Source organism: Rhinatrema bivittatum, chromosome 4, assembly GCF_901001135.1.
Source record: "Rhinatrema bivittatum chromosome 4, aRhiBiv1.1, whole genome shotgun sequence".
Taxonomy (NCBI): domain Eukaryota; kingdom Metazoa; phylum Chordata; class Amphibia; order Gymnophiona; family Rhinatrematidae; genus Rhinatrema; species Rhinatrema bivittatum.
In genome coordinates, this window is record NC_042618.1 from 463,147,979 (window position 1) to 463,169,378 (window position 21,400).

The 21,400-nt window shown below is 46.8% G+C and overlaps 1 protein-coding gene across 1 annotated transcript in view; it reads right to left on the reverse strand.

Annotated features, from left to right (window-relative positions):
- Positions 1–267: 267 nt before the first annotated feature.
- The window catches only part of LOC115089151 (glioma pathogenesis-related protein 1-like), a 211,027-nt gene continuing 189,894 nt past the window's right edge, over positions 268–21,400 (reverse strand). The window contains exons 5-6 of the mRNA XM_029597152.1: positions 696–722; positions 268–602 (exon numbers count right to left, since the gene is read on the reverse strand). Of these exons, the coding sequence (XP_029453012.1) occupies positions 433–602; positions 696–722 (197 nt within the window). The 3' untranslated portion in view covers positions 268–432. The remainder of the gene's footprint in view (positions 603–695; positions 723–21,400) is intronic.

Below are 21,400 nucleotides of genomic sequence, written 5' to 3' on the forward strand. Positions count from 1 at the left end.
GCCAAGTCACCTAAAAATTACCTTGTGGTACCCTGTATTTGCTGCTGTTCTTTGGTCTCATGCACTCACCAACCCATATATCTCTTCCCCCCCCCCCCCCCCCCCCCCCCACTTTCCTCATGCATTCATCAACTCTGCCCACTCTTGGGCAGGAGGGTAGTGGAATGGCATAGCTTCCTTCTACTGGTCTCTGCCACTTCTATTGGTGCTGTTCAAGACTTCACACCCTAAAATCTGAACCTAATTCAGAACAGGAGAAATGCTGCATTAACAGTCTATACTTTTTTTTTTTATTAAGAATGACAAAATTAAAAAGTGCATCCATGGGACATACAAGAGAGGGATAAAAGGCTTTCAGTGATGAATAGAATTCAAAAATATAAAAACAGTGGAACTTCAAAGCTTTGCCATATTTTCAGGAGCTCCATACATTTATTTCCTTGTAATCATATCTGGATAGTATCGATGTATATAAATATCAACTATAAAGATTACTGGAACAAAAAATAATCTTAGACTTAAAACACTAATGCAGAATAGGTCACATGTAAGATCTGCATACCATGAGGTTGAGTCAAAGTGTGGATACCAATGTGGGAGATCTTAAAAAAAAACAAAAAACTTGTAAGTCACAGTTTCTTTGACAATAAATGTACTAATTCAAGTATTAACCAATATACTATTGTAATACATACACACGATTTTATCACGCTCTTCATCTCCTGCAGGGAGAAAAAAAAAAGTGTAAGCAGCTTTGTCACAAATTACTTTTCCTTTATTCTTGTGTAAAAATTGACAGGTGAATACAGAGAACAAAATGTGATTGTAGGGCTAAGCACACAATATTGATAATTATAATGCAGAGGAGGTGTCCATACCAATTCTCTGCCAGTCAAGTAAACTGCCTGTGACTATGAGTGGGTCTGTCATGTTGACAACTTGTATTGAGTTTTTGGGTACACACTAAAGAGTCAGATTGCTACAACTCGTGCTTATGAGGTCACTCTAATATTACTACTCTAAAATAAATCAGCTTTTCAGAAATAATGTTAAGGATCCCACTAATGATATATGAGGGAAGGCTTGAAATAAATGGCTTTTGCAACATCCATTTTGAATGATTGATTGAGGAGCCTTAAGATCTTTATGACTTTGTCAGATGCTGTCATTCCATATTTATACGCTAAAATTCTCTAGTAGTATTATTTCTTTTATATTGCCTGTTCAAAACAGTTCATGATACTGGGGTTTTAAGAGGCAGCTTGGTAGGCAAGTATTTTATATTAATGCCCTCAATTCCTTGAGATAAGTGTGACCGATGGTAAGTAAGGGACCCTTTGTTAGCTGGTCACCATTCTTCTTTATTTTTTTTTCTTTCTAGCTTATTTTACTGAGCTCTTAGTTTTCCTTTCTGTAATGGCATAATTTCATCTCACACTTTGCAGGTTTCCTATATGAATTCTTCTAATGAAATATCTTAGCACAGCATTTCTCAACTACCAGTCCCCTCAGCAATGGTGAGGGCAGAAGGATGAAGAGGAAGCAAGATGTGCCCTGCACCACAGTCAGCAGAAACTTTTCCTTGACCCATGGATCTTTTTTTCCCCAGTTGGGGTTTGGTCTTGAGGGCCAATATTTGAGAGGTGAGCAGCTGTAGCTGAATTTTAACAAGCTGCAGTGGGACTGAGCAGGCGGCAGCTCTGCTTCAGGCCCTGTGGTGGTCTCACACCCTCCTGGCTTCTGTACATGAGAGGGGCCTGAAAGCAAGCAGTCTCGCATAGGGCCCGGGGAACACTTTTTTGGTTGTGGGGCTATACAAATTGCTCTCAACTGCCCCCCAACTCTGCCCCCAATGTGGTGGGGAAAGGTGAGAGCTGGGAACAAGGGGAAGGGGCTGGGGGCAGGAAGAGAGGAAAGGGATGAAGGGAGAGTAAAAAAAAAAAAAAAAAAAGGCTTGGCAGCCACAAACAAAAATAATAATAAAGGCTCGGTGGCCCAAACATAACCACCACCCCAACACAGAAAAGAAAAATGACAAAGACTTTGCGGTCCCAACATAATACCCCTCATACAAAAACCACCACCAGACCTTTCTTCTCTCCCCTTAGCCCCCAGCCCTCTCCTATCCCCTCTTTTCCCTTCAAGCCCTCTCTCCCTTGCCCCCCCTCTTGCTTTTTCCCTGCTCGTAACCCTCCTTCCTCCTCCACCTTTAACCTCCCCTTCCCTTTTTTCCCACTTCTATCCATTCCTCTTCCTCTCTTTTCTCTGATCCTGTGGAACCAGCCCAGCCCAATGAAGGGGGGGTCAGGGTTCCCGAGCAGTTCCCCTGCCAGAGGTTCCAGTAAGGCTTGGTTTATTTTGACAGAACAAAATCTTGTATATGAGAAAGAAAAGCAGTGCACTAAGTTGCAGAAAGTGCACTAAAGTTATAGCCTCAGTCTTTATAGCCTTAGCTTCAGGATATATGCCATGAGGCAAATTACCAATAGCTAAAGAACACCTCCTAGCTTTGTAATGATTCATGCATGTTCACTCCTAAAATGCTATGTGCAGTATTGGTTATTTCTTAATAAAACTTCTGTTAGACCATTAGCTTTACTTCTGGTATGCATAGGCTTGGACCAGATAACGGTCTGTGTTCCCTCCTGCTCTCACCTATTACCTACTTCTATACATTTAATGTGAACCTTTGATAATGTTCCTAAAGCGTCGTATATTATTGGAAGTGAAAAACAGAACTGAAAGGTTGGCTGATCTTAAAGAACATTCAACAATTCCACCCCCTCCCTTTTTCCATACCTGGGAACATTTGTTTTGAGGTGCCCAGAGATAGTTGTGGATTAATGGGGAAAGGGAGGGGATGGCACACAGACTCTCTCTCTCTCTCTGCCCCCCAATACACACCCAGCCACTCTCTCTCTCACATACACACACACACACACTCTCAGGGCCTCCCCCCTTTCAGGATATTTATTTTCTTTGGCCACTAGCAGAATGGGCTCCACTGGTGGCCTGCCGGACCCTCTTGTTTGGAGGGGCAATGCACGCCCTCCCTTTCAAAATATGCCTATGGTCGTGGCGTGGGCAGGTGGCAGCAGGAATAGCATTTAAACTATCTCCTGCTGCCATGAGGCCGGGGGGATTGCAGACAAGTATCAGCCCAAGGGATTTTTTTCAAAATCGGCCCAAGGGTATCTGTAACTTTCTCCTGCGCTGTGCATGAGCTTCAACAGCCCCCAAAAGTGCACCAAGCTAATTGCTGAATGTGACCTGGAGCCTGGCAAATTGAGACAAAAATCTTCACATTTTTCCTAACAAAGTAGAGCACATCCTAGATCAGGGGTGAGCAAAGAATTACAGTCCCGCTTCGATCCATGCAATTGGCTGGGCCCCCTACTAAATTGGTTCTCTCTCTCATATATTCTGGATTCATGGTTTGGCGTTAAAATCTTTTGCCAACCAATCAGCTCTTGAACTGTTGTCAAGGAAAGAGACCACACTGCCAGCCAGTGGCTCAGACACACATAGACAAAAATATTTGCTGTTATGCTGCTTCTCTTGTGCTCATTCACAGGTCGATACAGTAAGGTCGAGGTAGAAACAGTGAGGTAGTGTCAGGCGCACCCTTCCTCCCCGCACGCACAGTTCTCTTCACTAACTCCCCGATACTCTCCTCTAATCGCATGCAAATGCATGCCGCGGCTTTAAAGCGGTAGGGAAGGGTTATGCCCGCGTAACCCATTTTACTGTATAGGCGCTTAATACAGCGCCTATACAGTAACCTGGGTGCGCTGGTACCTGTCATTTCAAATGACATTTGAAATGACAGGCACCAGGAAGTGTAAAAATCAAAATTTTTAAATACCTGTCGGAGGGCCGCGTGGGTCCAGGTGGCCGGCGGGATCCGGGGGGCCGGTGGTCGCGTGTTAAATCTAGGCCGCGGGCGGGTGGGCGCCTGTTCCGGGCGGCGGGGGGGCGGGTGGACGCGCGTTAGTTTCAGACGGCCGCGTGGGTCCAGGCGGCCGGCGGCGTCGGGAGCCGGGTGGTCGCGTGTTAAATCTAGGCCGCGGGCGGGTGGGCGCCTGTTCCAGGCGGTGGCGGCGGCAGCAGCGGCGGGGGGACACGCGTTAGTTCGAGACGGCCGGCGGGCGGCGGGTGGTCGCGTGTTAAATCTAGGCCGGGTCCGCACAGGCGCGCATTCATTCAATGCCGGTGGGGGCTGCCGGAGGCAGCCCCCACCAGCATTGAATGAATGCCGGAGGCAGCCCCCACCGGCAGTGAATGAATGCGCGCCTGTGCGGCTCCTCCGCCTGGATGAATGAATGCGCGCCTGTGCGACCCCTGCGATTCGGCCCTCAAGGCGTGATGTCACGGCATGTGACTGCCTTGAGCGCCGAATCGCAGGGGTCGCACAGGCGCGCATTCATTCATCCAGGCGGAGGAGCCGGTGGCGAAAGCAGCCGGCTCCTCCGCCTGGATGAATGAATTCATTCACTGCCGGTGGGGGCTGCCTCTCCGGCAGCCCCCACCGGCAGTGAATGAATGAATGCGCGCCTGTGCGGACCCGGCCTAGATTTAACACGCGACCACCCGCCGCCCGCCGGCCGTCTCGAACTAACGCGTGTCTCCCCGCTGCCGCTGCCTGGAACAGGCGCCCACCCGCCCGCGGCCTAGATTTAACACGCGACCACCCGGCTCCCGCCGCCGCCGGCCGCCTGGACCCACGCGGCCCTCCGACAGGTATTTAAAAATTTTTATTTTTTCTTCTGACAGGTTTTATGTGTCCCACATCATTACATTTTCTCGATCATCTCTGTATCGCTTTTTTTTTAAATTGTGTTTTATTGTTTTTGAGTATCTTAAGCGGTGTCGATGGATTTGTTACTAGACTCACAGTCCTAACTCCTACTAGGGGGAGGCGGTAAACTAACACGTTACGGCCGCGGCAAAACAGTGCGTTACTAATGAGAGAACCTGAGTGCCCGTTACGGTATCGGAGGGGAATAGCTAATTCCTTCATTATACAGCTAATTCGTTCATTTACATGCCGGGTGCGGGAAGGGTTACGCGTCTGTTTTAAGAAGCGCTACGGACGCGCAAAACTGGAGACTGTATCGCTGGTTTGCCTTACGCGTCCGAATTGTGCGCAGCGAGCTCGTTACAGACGAGAAATCTTCAACTGAACTTTACTGTATCGAGCTGTCAGTGAGCACACCCCTGCCCCAGCACTGTGGCATCATTATATTTATTTATTTATTTATTTTTAGATTTTTATATACCGGTGTTCCTATATGAAATAAAGATCACATCGGTTTACATTGAAACAGAACATGAAAATTGCCAAAAGGCATTACATAGAACAAGGTTATGAAACTTGGAACAGTGTACATAAGTTCAAAATTTAACAATAACGTTGTAACATTGATGACCAAAAGATAAAGGAGAAAAAAAAAAAAAAAGACTTAAACAATTAAGTTGACAGGTCTTATTGAGCATAAAAATTATAACGTATAAGTGAGAAAGTCTCAAGTGTCCTGCAGCAAGAGATTAGATACCGAAGTAGGTAGTGGTATGGAAAATGGGGGTTTGTGAAGAAGATATGTTCTTGCTGGTTGGAGGGGAAAAAATGATGATCATGGTCCTGGAAAAGCTTGGCTAAAGAGCCAGGTTTTAAGTTTTTTTTGAATGAAGAGTGGCAGAACTCAAGCCGAATGTCTGGTGGGAGCGCATTCCATTGAATGGGGCCTGCTGTAGATATGGCATGTTTATGATGCGAGGATTTTGTTGAAGGTACATAGAGTGTGCCTTTATATGCTCCTCTGATGGGTCTAGAGGAGGAGTGAGGGCGTAGTTGGTTACATAATTGAAGAGGAGAGATATTGTGAATGGATTTATGAATTACGGTGAGTACTTTATATAGGATCCTTTGCTTTATAGGCAGCCAGTGGAGGAGCTTGAGAATGGGGGTGATGTGATCTCTTTTATTCGTATTGGTAAGGATTCTGGCTGCAGAGTTCTGTAGCATTTGGAGGGGTTTGATGGATGAATATGGAAGGCCAAAGAGAAGCGAATTGCAATAGTCGACTTTTGATAGAATAATGGCTTGTAGGACCATCCGAAAATCGTTGAAATAAAGAAGAGGCTTCAATTTTTTTAAGACTTGTAACTTATAAAAACAGTCTTTGGTGGTTGTGCTTATGAATTTTTTAAAATTGAGCTGATTGTCTAGCATGATACCTAGATCTCGAACATGTGGTGAGTGATTTAATATGGGAGTGGATGAGTTGAGTAGGTCAGCTGGGTTTAGAAGTTTGATGTTGATGTCTTGATTGATGATTAGGATCTCAGTTTTGTTGTTGTTAAGAATGAGGCAAAGGCTGGAGAGAAGATGATTGATCTGTTGCAAACAATTGTTCCAGTGAGCCAAGGTTTTTTGTAAGGATTCTGAGATTGGGATGAGTATCTGGATGTCATCCGCGTAGAGATAGTGAGTTAGGTTTAGTTTAGTAAGTAGATGACATAGAGGTAAGAGGTAAATGTTGAAGAGGGTAGGGGAAAGGGAGGAACCCTGAGGGACCCCCCGGTTGGAAGGTTGATGCTTGTTGCCATCCTCTGCCTGCAGCAGCCCCCTCCCTGTCCCTCTCTCACACCTTCTTGGCACCCTCATGCTCCAGAGACTTCTTGGTTCCACAGCTAGCTGTCCCTCTCAAAGCTCAGCCCAGCCACCTCAGACAGAAGCCTCACTAACACTGCACAGGCACCACCTCCTGTCTCACCCCCTCCCTTTCTATGTGGACGATGCAATACAGTGTGCTCAGCTGAGCACACTGTATAACCCACAGTCAGACGCGGGATAAATAGGCGCTAATCCACCTTCTAATGCAATAGGGGGATTAGCGCCTATTTAACTCGCGTCCAACGCAGAGGGGCGGATTTTAAATGTCCTGCGCGCGCCTATTTTGCATAGGCCGCCAGCGCGCAAGTCCCGGGGCTTCGTAAAAGGGGCGGGGAGGGGGCGTTCCCGAAATGACGCGGCGTTTCGGGGGCATGGCACCGGCCCGGGGGCGTGGTCGAGGCCTCTGGACCAGCCCCCGGGTCGGGTGATGGCGCACCAGCAGCCCGCTGGCGCGCACAGATTTACATCTGCTTTCAGCAGGCGTAAATCTGCCAACAAAGGTAAGGGGGGGGGATTAGATAGGGCCGGGGGGGGGGGGGGGGTTAGGTAGGGGAAGAGAGGGGAAGGTGGGGGCAGGGCGAAGGAAAGTTCCCTCCGAGGCCGCTCCGATCGCGCAGATTTGCGATCGCGCAAATTTATAAAATCTACCCCAGAGTGAATGAGTTAGCACTCATCACATGCATGGAGTGACTGACCATTCATCTGGCTCTAGTTGATGATTCAACCTGTCTGCTAGGACATATAGGGTCATTCATCAAAATGCAAACACACGCATTAATGTCTTTTTTTTTGTTTGTCAAAATCATTTTTATTAAAGAGCAACACAGGGATAATCAAAACCAGACTTTAGGGAAAAGAAAACACAGTGGGAGTCCAATAGTAACACCATGGTTCAATACCAAAGCAATCTCCTAACATAACAAAGTCAACTGTTACAAATTCCCGTGTACTCTCCTTTTAAGGTCCTTCGGACCAAGATAAGCAGATTAAATTCAACCATAACCCACCGCTCAGTCACATCACAGACAACCACAGACATTCCTCATGCCACTCACCACCCCCCCCCCCCCCCCCACCCCTACCCTGGGAGACAACCCCTCCATAATAAACATTACCAAACATTTGTTAAGAATAAATTTCAAATGCCCGAACCAAGTTCAATCCCCATCATATCTTACAGTGAACTCGGACCAAGTATCAAGGCACCCGGCCGTCCAGGTGTTGCTAGAGTTCCACTCACTTCCAGGAAGAATGATATCCAGAGGCAGTTAAAGTGGATTGATTAATGTCTTAACACATGCAATAATCATTATATCGCACTAAGCAAATGCAAATTTTTGGAAGGGGTGGGATTAGGGAGGGGTTTATGCAGGATTAATGAAAATGAGGGGCACTATCACAGTTTGAATGCCGTAAATAACTACACCTATTTTCCTGGCATTAAGCTGTGTGACATGCCTGAAACGGCTGTAACGCAATTTGCAATTCATTTTGGAAATAATATTTCAGCCATTTCTGGGCTACGGGGCGAGGAGAAGAGAGGGAGTGGAGAGCGACTCTGGGGAAGCCTTCACAGTATTCAACTATTTATATGACTATAGGAGGGCCAGCTAATAGCTCGAGGTGAGGTGTTGGTTTAGGGGCCAGTTTTACATGCAGAGTGAAAGCAAAATTGCTTACCTTGTAATAGGTGTTATCCCAGGACAGCAGGATGTAGTCCTCACATATGGGTGACGTCATTCACGGAGCCCTAATGCGGGAAAACTTCTGGTAAAGTTTCTAGAAGTTTTTAACTGGCAGCCTGGGGCTACTGAGCATGCCCAGCATGCCATGATATTCCCTGCCACAGGGGTCTCACTTCAATCTGGTATGAGCAATAAGCGTTAGCAAAGTAAAATAATAAAAGTCTGAGGCCCAACTCCACGGGGTGGCGGGTGGGTTCTGTGAGGACTACATCCTGCTGTCCTGGGATAACACCTATTACAAGGTAAGCAATTTTGCTTTATCCCAGGACAAGCAGGATGCTAGTCCTCACATATGGGTGATTAGCAAGCTAGAGGCTGAGTCATTGTCCATGCAGGTAGCAGTGATGCGTTTTTGAGGAAATGATGCCGCCGAAGATCACAGTAGGTTGGTTGTAGAAGGAGTTGGGATTAAACTGGAAACAAGTTCCTTAAGACAGATTGTCCGTAGGCTGAATCTTGTCATCCTTCCTTGTCCAAACAGTAATGAGCTGCAAAGGTGTGACGAGAACTCCATGTTGCTGCTTTACAGATGTCAATGATTGGCACTGAACGAAAATGTGCTACTGAAGTTGACATTGCTCTCACTGAATGTGCCTTTACTCGCCCTTGGAGAGGAAGGCCTGCTTTTTCATAGCAAAACTGTATGCAATCTGCTAACCAATTGGATAGAGTATGCTTTCCCACTGCTTTACCTGGCTTATTTGGATCATAAGATACAAAAAGCTGATTGGATTTTCTGAGGGACGTAGTGTGATTCAGATAAAAAGATAACGCACGTTTGCAGTCCAAAGTGTGCAAAGCTCTTTCCCCCTGGTGAGAATGAAGTCTTGGAAAGAATGTGGATAGAACTATGGATTGATTTAAGTGGAACTCTGTAACTACCTTAGGAAGGAATTTTGGGTGTGTTCGGAGAACCACTCTGTTATGGAGAAACTTTGTATAAGGTTCATACGTGACCAGTGCTTATAACTCACTAACCCTTCTAGCTGATGAGATGGCTATAAGAAAGATAGTCTTCCATGTGAGAAATTTAAAATCACAGGAATGTATGGGTTCAAAGGGAGAACGCATCAATGCTGTTAAAACCAGATTCAGGTCCCATTGTGTGACTGGAGGCCGAATTGGTGGTTTAAGGTGAGTTAGACCTCTCATAAACCTACTGACGAGAGGTTGTGTGGATATAGGTGCATCTCCTATCTTGTTATGATAAGCTGAGATTGCGCTCAAATGTACTCTGATTGATGAAGTCTGAAGACCAGAGTCTGAAAGATGGTACAAATAGTCTAGAAGAGAAGTCGTGGGGCAAGTGAAGGGATCAATATTGTTTTGCTTGCACCAGAAAGTGAATCGTTTCCATTTGAAAGAATAATTCTTTCTTGTGGAAGGTTTGCATGACGCTATAAGCACTTGAGAAACATTAGTTGAAAGATTGAGTGGTTGTAGGACTAAGCTTTCAACATCCATGCAGTCAGGGATAGGGATTGAAGGTTGGGATGGCGCAACCGACCCTGATCCTGAGTTATGAGATTGGGAGCTACTCCCAGGCGTATTGGATCCCTGACTGAAAGGTCTAGCAGTGTGGGAAACCATACTTGTCAAGGCCAATATGGGGCTATGAGTATCATGGACCCTTTGTCCTGTTGTAGCTTCACCAGCGTCTTGGTGATAAGCGGTATTGGAGGATATGCATATAGTAGGCCTGAGTTTCAAGGGCGAGCAAAAGCGTCCTTGGCTGGCTGGTTCTTCTGTTTGTGTAGAGAACAGAAGTTGTCCACTTTGTGATTCAGATGCGACGCAAAGGGGTCTGTTGTTGGTTGTCCCCAACGTTGGAATATCTTGGTCGCTATCAAGGGATTCAGGGACCACTCGTGTGGTTTGAACTGGCGACTGAGTCGGTCTGCTAGTATATTTTGAATTCCTGCTAGATAAGTAGCCTGTAGGAACATTGAGTGGTTCAAGGCCCAGTCCCAAATTTGTGCAGCTTCTTGACAAAGGAGATACGAGCCCGTACCTCCCTGTTTGTTGATGTACCACATGGCTACCGTATTGTCTGTTTGGATCAGCACAGTCTTGTGTGAGAGGCAGTCCTTGAACGCATGCAGTGCATAACGTATAGCTCGAAGTTCCAGAAAATTGATTTGATATGTAGCTTCGAGTTTTGTCCAAATTCCTTGAGTTTGAAGAGAGTTTATTTGAGCTCCCCCCACCCCAAGGTGGATGCATCTGTAGTTAATGTTATCTGAGGGACCGGTTTTTGGAAGGGTAGGCCCTTGCGTAAATTGTCCTTGATTGTCCACCATTGTAGCGAGGAGCGTAGTTGGTGGATTACTTGGATTTGATAATGTAGTGGTTGAATGGCTTGGATCCATTGTGATCGAAGAGTCCATTGGGTTAGTCTCATGGCAAGTCGTGCCATAGGAGTGACATGAACTGTTGAAGCCATGTGGCCTAGTAAGGTTAGAAACTGATGAGCTGTCGCTTGTTGTTGTATGGAAATTGAGTACGCCAACAGGGACAGTGTGACTGCACGATCTTCTGGAAGAAAAGCCTGTGCAATATTTGTGTTTAATTCTGCTCCTATGAATTGGAGTAGATGAGAAGGGTTCAGGTGGGATTTTTGATAATTGATGAGGAATCCCAGCTTGTGAAGTAACTTTATTGTGTAATGCAGAGAATTTACTGCTCCTTGTTGTGATTGACTTTTGATTAGCCAATCGTCGAGATAAGGAAAAACATGAACACCTTGTTTGTGTAAATGTCCCGCTATCACTGCCAGGCATTTGGTGAATACTCTGGGAGCTGAAGCCAGGCCGAATGGTAACACTCGGTATTGGAAATGCTGATGTCCTACTGTGAAACGCAGATACTTGCGATGAGGCGGGAATATAGGAATGTGTGTGTAAGCATCTTGAAGATCCAGAGAACAAAGCCAATCTCCCTTTTGTATTAGTGGAAGCATGGTGCCTAGCGAAACCATCCTGAATTTTTCTTTTCTTAAGAATTTGTTGAGATTTCTGAGATCTAGAATGGGACGTAGGCCTCCGGTTTTCTTTGGAATTAGGAAATACCGGGAATAGAATCCTCTGCCCTTTTGAGCGTGTGGTACGTGTTCCACAGCTTTTGCTTTCAGAAGAGCAGATAATTCTGTTTGTAACTGAGGTATGTGATTGAGATGGGGGTTTTGTGGTGGAAACTCCTGAGGGAGAGATAAGAAGTCTAGGCGGTAGCCTTGATGAATTATGGACAGGACCCAATGATCGGTTGTAATTGTTGTCCATTCCTTGTAGAAATGGGAAATCCTCCCTCCAACTGGTAAGGTGGGATAGGGGTTGGGAAATTGGCTTTGTGCTCTGAAATTTGTTTCAAAAGCCCGAGGTAGAACCTGTTTGAGGAGGTGGTTGTGGCCTTGCAGACCGTTGTTGTCTCTGTTGCGGTCTTTGTTGAGACCTTGGAGGACTTGACCTAGAGGCCGGAGGATAGTATCTCTTCGGTCGATAGAAGGGACGTTTAGCCTCTCTACGTGGTGGTCTGCGAGTTGTGTGAGTTGCAGGGTCATGAGGCAACGTTGAGAGTTGTTTCAATGTTTCCGAATGCTCTCAAAGCTGGGCGACGGCATCCTGCACTTTGGTGCCAAACAAATTATCTCCCTGACAGGGAAGGTCTACTAATTTGTCCTGGACTTCAGGGCGTAAATCTGAAGCCTTTAGCCAGGCCCACCTTCTTACACTGATGCCGGATGCTGCTATTCTAGATGATGTTTCGAAAGCATCATAGGCTGCCCTTACCTCATGCTTTCCTGCATCTAAACCCTTTTGGATAATCTGTTGTGCTGCCTCCTGTTGTTGCTGAGGCAGAGAGGGTAGAAACTCTTCAATTTGTTTCCAGAGATTCCTCTGGTGCTGCGTCATGTAGAGCTGATATGCAGCAATTTTAGAGTTGAGCATGGCTCCCTGGTAGATTTTTCTGCCCATTAAATCTAAAAATCTACTGTCCTTTCCTGGAGGGATTGAGGCATGAGTCTTGGATCTGCGAGATTTTTTCTGAGCGGATTCCACAACCAGGGAATTGTGAGGAAGTTGAGGTTTCTCAAATCCTGGGGCTGCTTGAATGAGATAAGTAGAGTCTACCCTCCTGTTTACAGCAGGGGTTGTGCATGGATGTTTCCATATCCTCTGCTGAAGCTGTAATAGCACTTCGATACTGGAATGGCCAGATTGTGCTTAGGAGGATCTACAAACTGTAAAATTTCAAGCGTCTGCTGCCTCTCATCCTTTTCAGCCTGGAGTTGGAAGGGTATGGACTCAGACATTTCTTGAATAAAAGAGGAAAATGAAAGGTCCTCTGGAGGTGACTGCTTTTTGGCTTGAGGTGGAGAAGTCTCAGACAAGAAATCTTCTGAGGAAGGCTCAGATTCTGTGTCTGACCAAGTATCAGAAGTAGGAAGGTGATACTGAGGAGGTTCCGGCCTCTGAGGTGGAGGTACCCCTGAAGGTCCTTGCAAGGGATCTTGAGGATCCGGTGAAGGCTCTCTGTCCTCTTCTTCTTGTCCAGGTACTATGGGCAATGAAGCCAGGAGGTCTTGATACCTCTTAGTGAGGATGCTATGTAACTGTGCTTCAGAAGTGGAAGTGTCTGGAACTGTGGAGATAGCTGTAAATGAAGAGTGTTTAGATTTCCCCGTTGACTTTTGAGTGGAAGATGTTTTTCTTGGCACAGGTGCTTTAGACGGTGCCATGGTGTAGAGAGACATCGATTGTGAATTAGGTGGCATCGATGAAGTATTGAAGGTGAACATCGATATTGGAATCATCGATGAAATAGGTCTGGCAGGCATCGAAGGCATCGGAAATTGTGAAGGAACAGATGGCATCGATGGTGCGTATAATGGAAGTGAAACCGTCATCGAAGAAGTAATCAGCGGATTCGATGAAGTCATCGCTGGCATCGGCGTATATGCCGGCATCGACTGAGGTGTCGGCATCATCGGCAGAGTCGCCGGCATCGGCTGTGAAGCCGGTATCGAAGGCAGAGACATCGGCGATTCCGCCGGCATCGACACGGTTGTCGGCATCGACACGGTGGTCGGCATCGGCGATGACGCCGGAATTTGATGCTGCAAGGCATCAGTGACTATTTGTTTAATTAAAGCAGTCAAGTAAGTAATCGGAGTTGATACTTGCTGCGATGTCGACGGTATCGATTCCGGAACCGATGGCACCGAAGTTGAGGAAATCCTTTGCTTCTTAGGGGTTGGTTCCCCCCGGCGGCGGAAGCAGCGGGATCGATCGATGCCGTCGGTGCTTGTGCTTCGATCTTGGTTCGGATTCCGACCTTGTCGATGATGTGGAGGGTGTTGGAGAGGAGGCATCCCCCGAACCTTCTGGAAGTCTTTTCTTGATCAGTATCTTCTTTGTGAGGCCTACCGGCGATGATTTTGTGGAAGTCGTCGGTGAAGGCCCTGATTGAATCTGGAAAATTTGTGCCATTTTTTCTTGGCGGAGTTTTCTGCCTTTTACCGTCATTTCTTGGCATTTTGGACAGGCAGCGATGTCATGCTCTCCTCCAAGGCACCGAACGCATTCGGTATGCGGGTCCATTATGGACATTGTTCGGTTGCAGGCTGGGCACTTTTTGAAGCGTGATGTTTTCTTAGTCGACATCCGTCGATGGAAAGTAGGAATTTTCTTTAGCGAAAAATAAGGTATATGTCACCGGCCGGTGACAAACTGTATGAGACCCGAGATAGGCAAATTTGACAGCGAAAAAGTTTTGTCAAGTTGTGAGGAAAACCTCACAGGGCTCCTGTGACCGCGATGTCGATGGCAGCGCGGAAAAAAGAAGACTGAAGTGAGATCCCTGTGGCAGGGAATATCATGGCATGCTGGGCATGCTCAGTAGCCCCAGGCTGCCAGTTAAAAACTTCTAGAAACTTTGCCAGACGTTTTCCCGCATTAGGGCTCCGTGAATGACGTCACCCATATGTGAGGACTAGCATCCTGCTTGTCCTGGGATAAATGTAGAAACAGCACAGTACACCTCGGTGAAGATTTCTCTCACTAGGCCACGATAACATAGTAGAAATCTCATCTTTGTGAGACTTTCCTCACTCCAAATGACTTCAAATCTTCACAGAGGTGTACTGTGCTGTTCATACGTCTCACTCTGCATGTAAAACTGGCCCCTAAACCACCACCAACACCTCATCTCACACTAGTAGCTGGCCCTCCTATAGAGATATAAATAGTTGACCAATATGAGGGCCTTATAAATAGGCGTTTGCTCTCTCTCGACACTTTGCAAGCTGCGAAAAGCAAAATTGCTTATCTTGTAATAGGTGTTATCCCAGGACAGCAGGATGTAGTCCTCACATATGGGTGACGTCACCGATGGAGCCCAGCGCGGGAAATCTCTCTGTCAAAGTTTCTAGAAACTTTTGACTGGCCCTGTGAGGCCACTGAGCATGCCCAACATGCCATGATATTCTCTGCTACAGGTGTCTCTCTTCAGTCTCGTATGTAGCAATAAGCTTTAGCAAAAATAAAATAATAAAAGGAATGAGACCCAACTCAGCGGGGTGGCAGGTGGGTTCTGTGAGGACTACATCCTGCTGTCCTGGAATAACACCTATTACAAGGTAAGCAATTTTGCTTTATCCCAGGACAAGCAGGATGTTAGTCCTCACATATGGGTGATTAGCAAGCTAGAGGCTGAGTCATTTTGTATTGAGGCAACAGTGAAGTATTGCTGTTGAAATGAGTCAACCGTGGATCACAGCAGGTTGGATGTAGAAGGAGTTGGGATTAAACTGGAAACAAGTTCTTTAAGACAGATTATCCATAGGCTGAATCTTGTCGTCCTTGTTTGTCCAAACAGTAATGAGCTGCAAAGGTGTGAAGAGAACTCCATGTTGCTGCTTTACATATGTCAAGAATTGGCACTGAACGATAGTGTGCTACTGAGGATGACATTGCTCTTACTGAATGTGCTTTTACTCGCCCTTGGAGAGGAAGGCCTGCTTTTTCATAGCAAAACTGTATCCAATCTGCTAGCCAATTGGATTATAGTATGTTTACCCACCGGTTTCCCTGGTTTCTTTGGATCATAAGATACAAACAGTTGTGTGGATTTTCTGTGGACTGCAGTGCGATTGATATAGAATGCTAGTGCACGTTTACAGTCCAGGGAATGTAAGGCTGTTTCTCCTGGATGAGAATGGGGCCTTGGAAAGAATGTGGGTAAAACTATGGATTGGTTCAAGTGGAATTTAACTACTTTGGAAAGGAATTTTGGATGTGTACGGAGAACTACTCTGTCATGTAGGAACTTTGCATAGGGTGTGTATGTGACAAGTGCTTGTAAACTCACTAACCCTTCTAGCTGATGTAATAGCTATGAGGAAGATAGTCTTCCATGTGAGATATTTAAGGTCACAGGAATCTATGGGTTCAAAAGGAGAACACATTAGTCTTGTTAAAAACAGAGTCAGGTCCCATTGTATGACTGGTGGCCGAATTGGTGGTTTAAGGTGAGTTAAACCTCTCATAAATCTACTTATGAGAGGTTGTGTGGAAATAGGTGCATCTCCCATCTTGTTATGGTAAGCTGAGATTGCACTTAAATGTACTCTTACAGAAGAAGTCTGGAGACCAGATTCTGACAGATGGTATAAGTAGTCTAGTAGAGAAGTAGTGGGGCAAGTGAAAGGATCAATATCCTTTTGCCTGCACCACAAAGTAAACCGTTTCCATTTTGAAGAGTAATTTTTTCGTGTTGAAGGTTTACGTGAAGCTATAAGCACTTGAGATATACTTTTTGAAAGATTGAGTGGTTGTAAATCAAGCTTTCAACATCCATGCTGTCAGGGATAGGGATTGAAGGTTGGGATGGCGCAACCGACCCTGATCCTGAGTTATGAGAGTGGGAGCCACTCCTAGATGAATGGGATCCCTGATCGAGAGGTCTAGAAGTGTGGGAAACCATACTTATCGAGGCCAATACGGGGCTATGAGTATCATGGACTAGAGATATGAATCGTGAGCCAGATCGTCTTAACGATCAGATTCGGCTGGGGGGGGGGGGGGGAATCTGATCGTTAAGATATGTGAATTGGAATAGTTTCCGATTCCAATTCACATCACCAATTTCACATCCCTAAAAAAAACAAACCCACCCGACCCTTTAAATCGACCCCACCCTCCCGACCCCCCCCCCAAACCTTTTAAAATTTACCTGGTGGTCCAGGAGGGCCTCGGGGACAGATTTCCCGTTCCTAGGCATCACCTGTACTAAAAAAAAAATGGCGCCGATGCCCCTTTGCCCTTACCATGTGACAGGGTATCCGTGCCATTGGCCGGCCCCTGTCACATGGTAGGAGCACTGGATGGCTGGCGCCATCTTTAAAGATGGCACCGGCCATCTTTACATAGGGGCTAATGAGTAAAGATGGCCGGCGCCATCTTTAAAGATGGCGCCGGCCATCCAATGCTCCTACCATGTGACAGGGGCCGGCCAATGGCACGGATACCCTGTCACATGGTAAGGGCAAAGGGGCATCGGCGCCATTTTTTTTTTTTAGAACAGGTGATGCCTGGGAACGGGAAATCTGTCCCCGAGGCCCCCCTGGATCTCTCCTCTCCCCGAGGCCCTCCTGGATCTCTCCCTGAGGCCCCCCGAGGCCCCCCTGGACCACCAGGTAAATTTTAAAAGGTTTTGGGGGGTTCGGGAGGGTGGGGTCAATTTAAAGGGTTCTCCCGACCCTTTTTTTTTAGGGAGGCCCGCGCCGCTAAAAAAAAAACAACCCACCCGACCCTTTAAATCAACCCCACCCTCCCGACCCCCCCAAAACCTTTTAAAATTTACCTGGTGGTCCAGGGGGGCCTCGGGGGGCCTCGGGGTGAGATCCAGGGGGGCCTCGGGGAGAGGAGAGATCCAGGGGGGCCTCGGGGACAGATTTCCCGTTCCCAGGCATCACCTGTTCTAAAAAAAAAAAAAATGGCGCCGATGCCCCTTTGCCCTTACCATGTGACAGGGTATCCGTGCCATCTTTAAAGATGGCGCCGGCCATCCAGTGCTCCTACCATGTGACAGGGGCCGGCCATCTTTACTCATTAGCCCCTATGTAAAGATGGACGGCGCCATCTTTAAAGATGGTGCCGGCCATCCAGTGCTCCTACCATGTGACAGGGGCCGGCCAATGGCACGGATACCCTGTCACATGGTAAGGGCAAAGGGGCATCGGCGCCATTTTTTTTTTTAGAACAGGTGATGCCTGGGAACGGGAAATCTGTCCCCGAGGCCCCCCTGGATCTCTCCTCTCCCCGAGGCCCCTCTGGATCTCTCCCCGAGGCCCCCCTGGACCACCAGGTAAATTTTAAAAGGTTTTGGGGGGGTCGGGAGGGGGGTTGATTTAAAGGGTCGGGTGAGTTGTTTTTTTTTAGTGGCGCGGGCCTCCCTAAAAAAAAAAGGGTCGGGAGGGTGGGGGAGGCTAAGGGGGGGGGGTCGATTTAAAGGGTCGGGTGGGTTTTTTATTTTATCGGGCCATCGGCGCCATTTTAATTAGTGGCAGCCAAAATGGTGCAGATGGCCCGAGAGCGGGAGATCGCGCCGGGGATCCCCCCCCCCCACTGGACCACCAGGTAATTTAACATTTTGGGGGGGTTCGGGAGGGTGGGGGAGGGTAAGGAATTGGTTTTAAAGGGTCGGGGTGGGTTTAGGGGTTATTTTGGTGTGCTGGTTTTCCCGCCCTCCCCCAAATAATTCCCGTGCCCTATTTAACGATACAATACAAATGCCCCTGACGATAAATTGGGGGCATTTGTATTGTATCGTGCACTCTAACGATTTAGGACGATTTTAAAATTATCTGACGATAATTTTAATCATTCAAAAACGATTCACATCCCTATCATGGACCCCTTGTCCTGTTGTAGCTTCACTAGAGTTTTGGTTATGAGCGGTATTGGAGGATACGCGTATAGTAGGCCTGAGTTCCAAGGGTGAGCAAAGGCGTCCTTGGCTGGCTGATTCTCCCGGTTGTGTAGAGAACAGAATTTGTCTACTTTGTAATTCAGATGTGACACAAAGAGGTCTATTGTCGGTTGGCCCCAATGCTGAAAGATCCTGGTCGCTACTGAGGGATCCAGGGACCATTCGTGTGGTTGGAATTGACGACTGAGGCAATCCGCTAGTACATTTTGAATGCCTGCGAGATAAGTGGCCCGGAGAAACATTGAGTGTGTTAGGGCCCAGGCCCAAATCTGTGCAGCTTCTTGACAAAGGAGATACGAGCCCGTACCTCCCTGTTTTTTGATGTACCACATGGCTACTGTGTTGTCTGTTTGGATTAGAACAGTCTTGTGTGAAAGGCAGTCCTTGAATGCATGTAGCGAATAACGTATAGCTCGAAGCTCTAGGAAATTTATTTGAAATGTTGCTTCGAGGTTTGTCCAAGTGCCTTGTGTTTGGAGATTGTCTATGTGAGCTCCCCAACCCAAGGTGGATGCATCTGTAGTTAAAGTTATCTGTGGGACTGGTTGCTGAAAAGGTAAGCCTTTGCGCAAGTTGTCCATGTTTGTCCACCAAAGTAGAGATGATCTCAGTTGGTGGGTCACTTGAATCGGATAATGTAGTAGTTGAATGGCTTGGATCCATTGTGATCTTAAAGTCCATTGGGTAACTCTCATGGCGAGCCGTGCCATAGGAGTGACATGAACTGTGGAGGCCATATGGTTAGTAAAGTTAGAAACTGATGAGCTGTCGTTTGTTTCTGTAAGTAAATGGATCTTGCCAGTAGAGTGAGTGTCTTTGCTCAATCTACAGGTAGAATGGCCTTTGCTAGATTGGTGTTCAATTCTGCTCCTATGAATTGAAGCAGGTGAGTTGGAGTGAGATGGGATTTTTGATAATTGATGAGAAATCCTATGGAGTGAAGTAGGGCAATTGTTTGAGTCAGAGAAGCGAGAGCTCCTTGCTGAGACTGATTCCTGATGAGCCAGTGTCCTGCTATTGCTGCCAGACATTTTGTGAATACTCTGGGAGCAGATGCCAGTCCGAATGGCAGAACTCTGTATTGGAAATGTTGATGGCCCACCATGAAGCGCAGATATTTGCGATGAGGAGGGAATATGGGAATGTGAGCGTAAGCGTCTTGAAGATCCAGAGAACAAAGCCAATCTCCTGTTTGAAGTAGTGGAAGCATGGTGCCTAGAGAAACCATCCTGAATTTTTCTTTTTTCAGAAATTTGTTGAGATTTCTGAGGTCTAGGATGGGACGTAGGCCTCCAGTTTTCTTTGGAATGAGGAAATACCAGGAGTAGAATCCTCTGCCCGGCTCAGTCCGGGGCACTGGCTGTCAGCCCTGGCTCTCAGAAGGATGGATAATTCTACTTGTAATTGAATTAGTTGAGAATTTTGTTGTGAGAAGAAACTTGGTGGAGATTCTGGAGGAATTGAGAGGAAATTTAGTTTGTAACCTCAAGAGACTATGGAGAATACCCAATGGTCTGATGTTATGTTTAGCCAATGTGTGTGAAAATAGGATACTCTTCCTCCCACTGACAGGTCTGGTCGAGGATTTAGGGGATGGATTTGCTCTCTGGCCTGTATTTCAAAAGCCCGCCACTGGGCCTGTCTGTGCAGAAGGTTGCGGGCGGGTAGGCCTAGGCTGTCTGGCCTGGGACCGTTGTTGTGGTCTAGTTGATCTACCCTTAGAAGTTTGGGGGTACTATCTCCGTGGCCTATAGTAAGAGCGTCTGGGTTCTTTTCGGGGAAGGCGACGTGAAGATTGTGTAGAGGGCTCTTGTGGCATTTGAGACAGTTGACGTAGAGTCTCTGCGTGGTCCTTAAGCTGTTGTATTGCTTCTTGGACCTTTTCTCCAAATAAATTGTCACCGACACATGGTAGATCCACAAGTTTTTCTTGAACCTCAGGCCTGAGGTCTGAGGCCTTGAGCCATGCCCATCTACGGGCGGTGATTCCAGCTGCTGCTGCTGCTCTGGAAGCCGTCTCAAAGTTGTCGTATACTGCCCTCACCTCATGTTTTCCGGCTTCTAGGCCTTTGTTGACTATGGCCTGTGCTGGTTCCTGGAATTGTGGAGGCAAAGAGGTAATAAATTCCTCCATTTGCTTCCATAGGTTCCTCTGATATTGTGTGATGTATAATTGGTAAGCAGAGATTTTAGTGTTCAAGATGGCACTCTGATACACTTTTCTGCCTAATGAGTCGAGGAACCTATGGTCTTTACCAAGTGGAGTTGATGAGTGTGGACGCACACGTCTCGACTTTTTCTGTGCAGACTCTACTACAACAGACTGGTGTGGTAACTGTTGTTTTTGATATCCTCGAGCTGTCTGCACCATATAGGTTGTGTCCACACACTTGTTCACTGCAGGGACAGAAGATTGATGCTCCCAGATGCGGCGTTGAAGATCCAAGAGAACCTCATGGATTGGGACAGCCAGCACTTGTTTAGGTGGGTCTACAAACTGCAGAACTTCAAGAGTTTGTTGTCTGGTATCTTATTCTGCTGTTAGTTTGAAGGGAATGGAGTCAGCCATGTCCTGAATGAATGTTGAGAATGATAAATCTTCTGGAGGTGATTTTTTCCTCTGGTCTAGAGGAGAAGGTTTAGACATGAATCCCTCAGAAGATGTTACAGACTGCTGGTCATCCCAAGAGTCGTCCGAGTCGTCTCTATAGGGAGACTTTGGCGATGACCTGGGAGGGAAGTGAAGGCCTGAAGGGCCTGGTTGTGGATCATCGGAGGAAAACAAGAGTGAGGTGTCTTGAGGCTTTGTTGATGGTAGGTTATTGATGACATTTTGATATCTTTGCAAAAGACGTCGATAAAATGCGAGATCTTGTACTTCAGGAGGCTCAGATGATGGTTGTATCGATGATACAGTGGTTGTCATTGATGTAGTCGTCTGTGGAAGTGTTGTAGAAGACTTCAACGTCGATGGAATCGAGAACGGCATCAA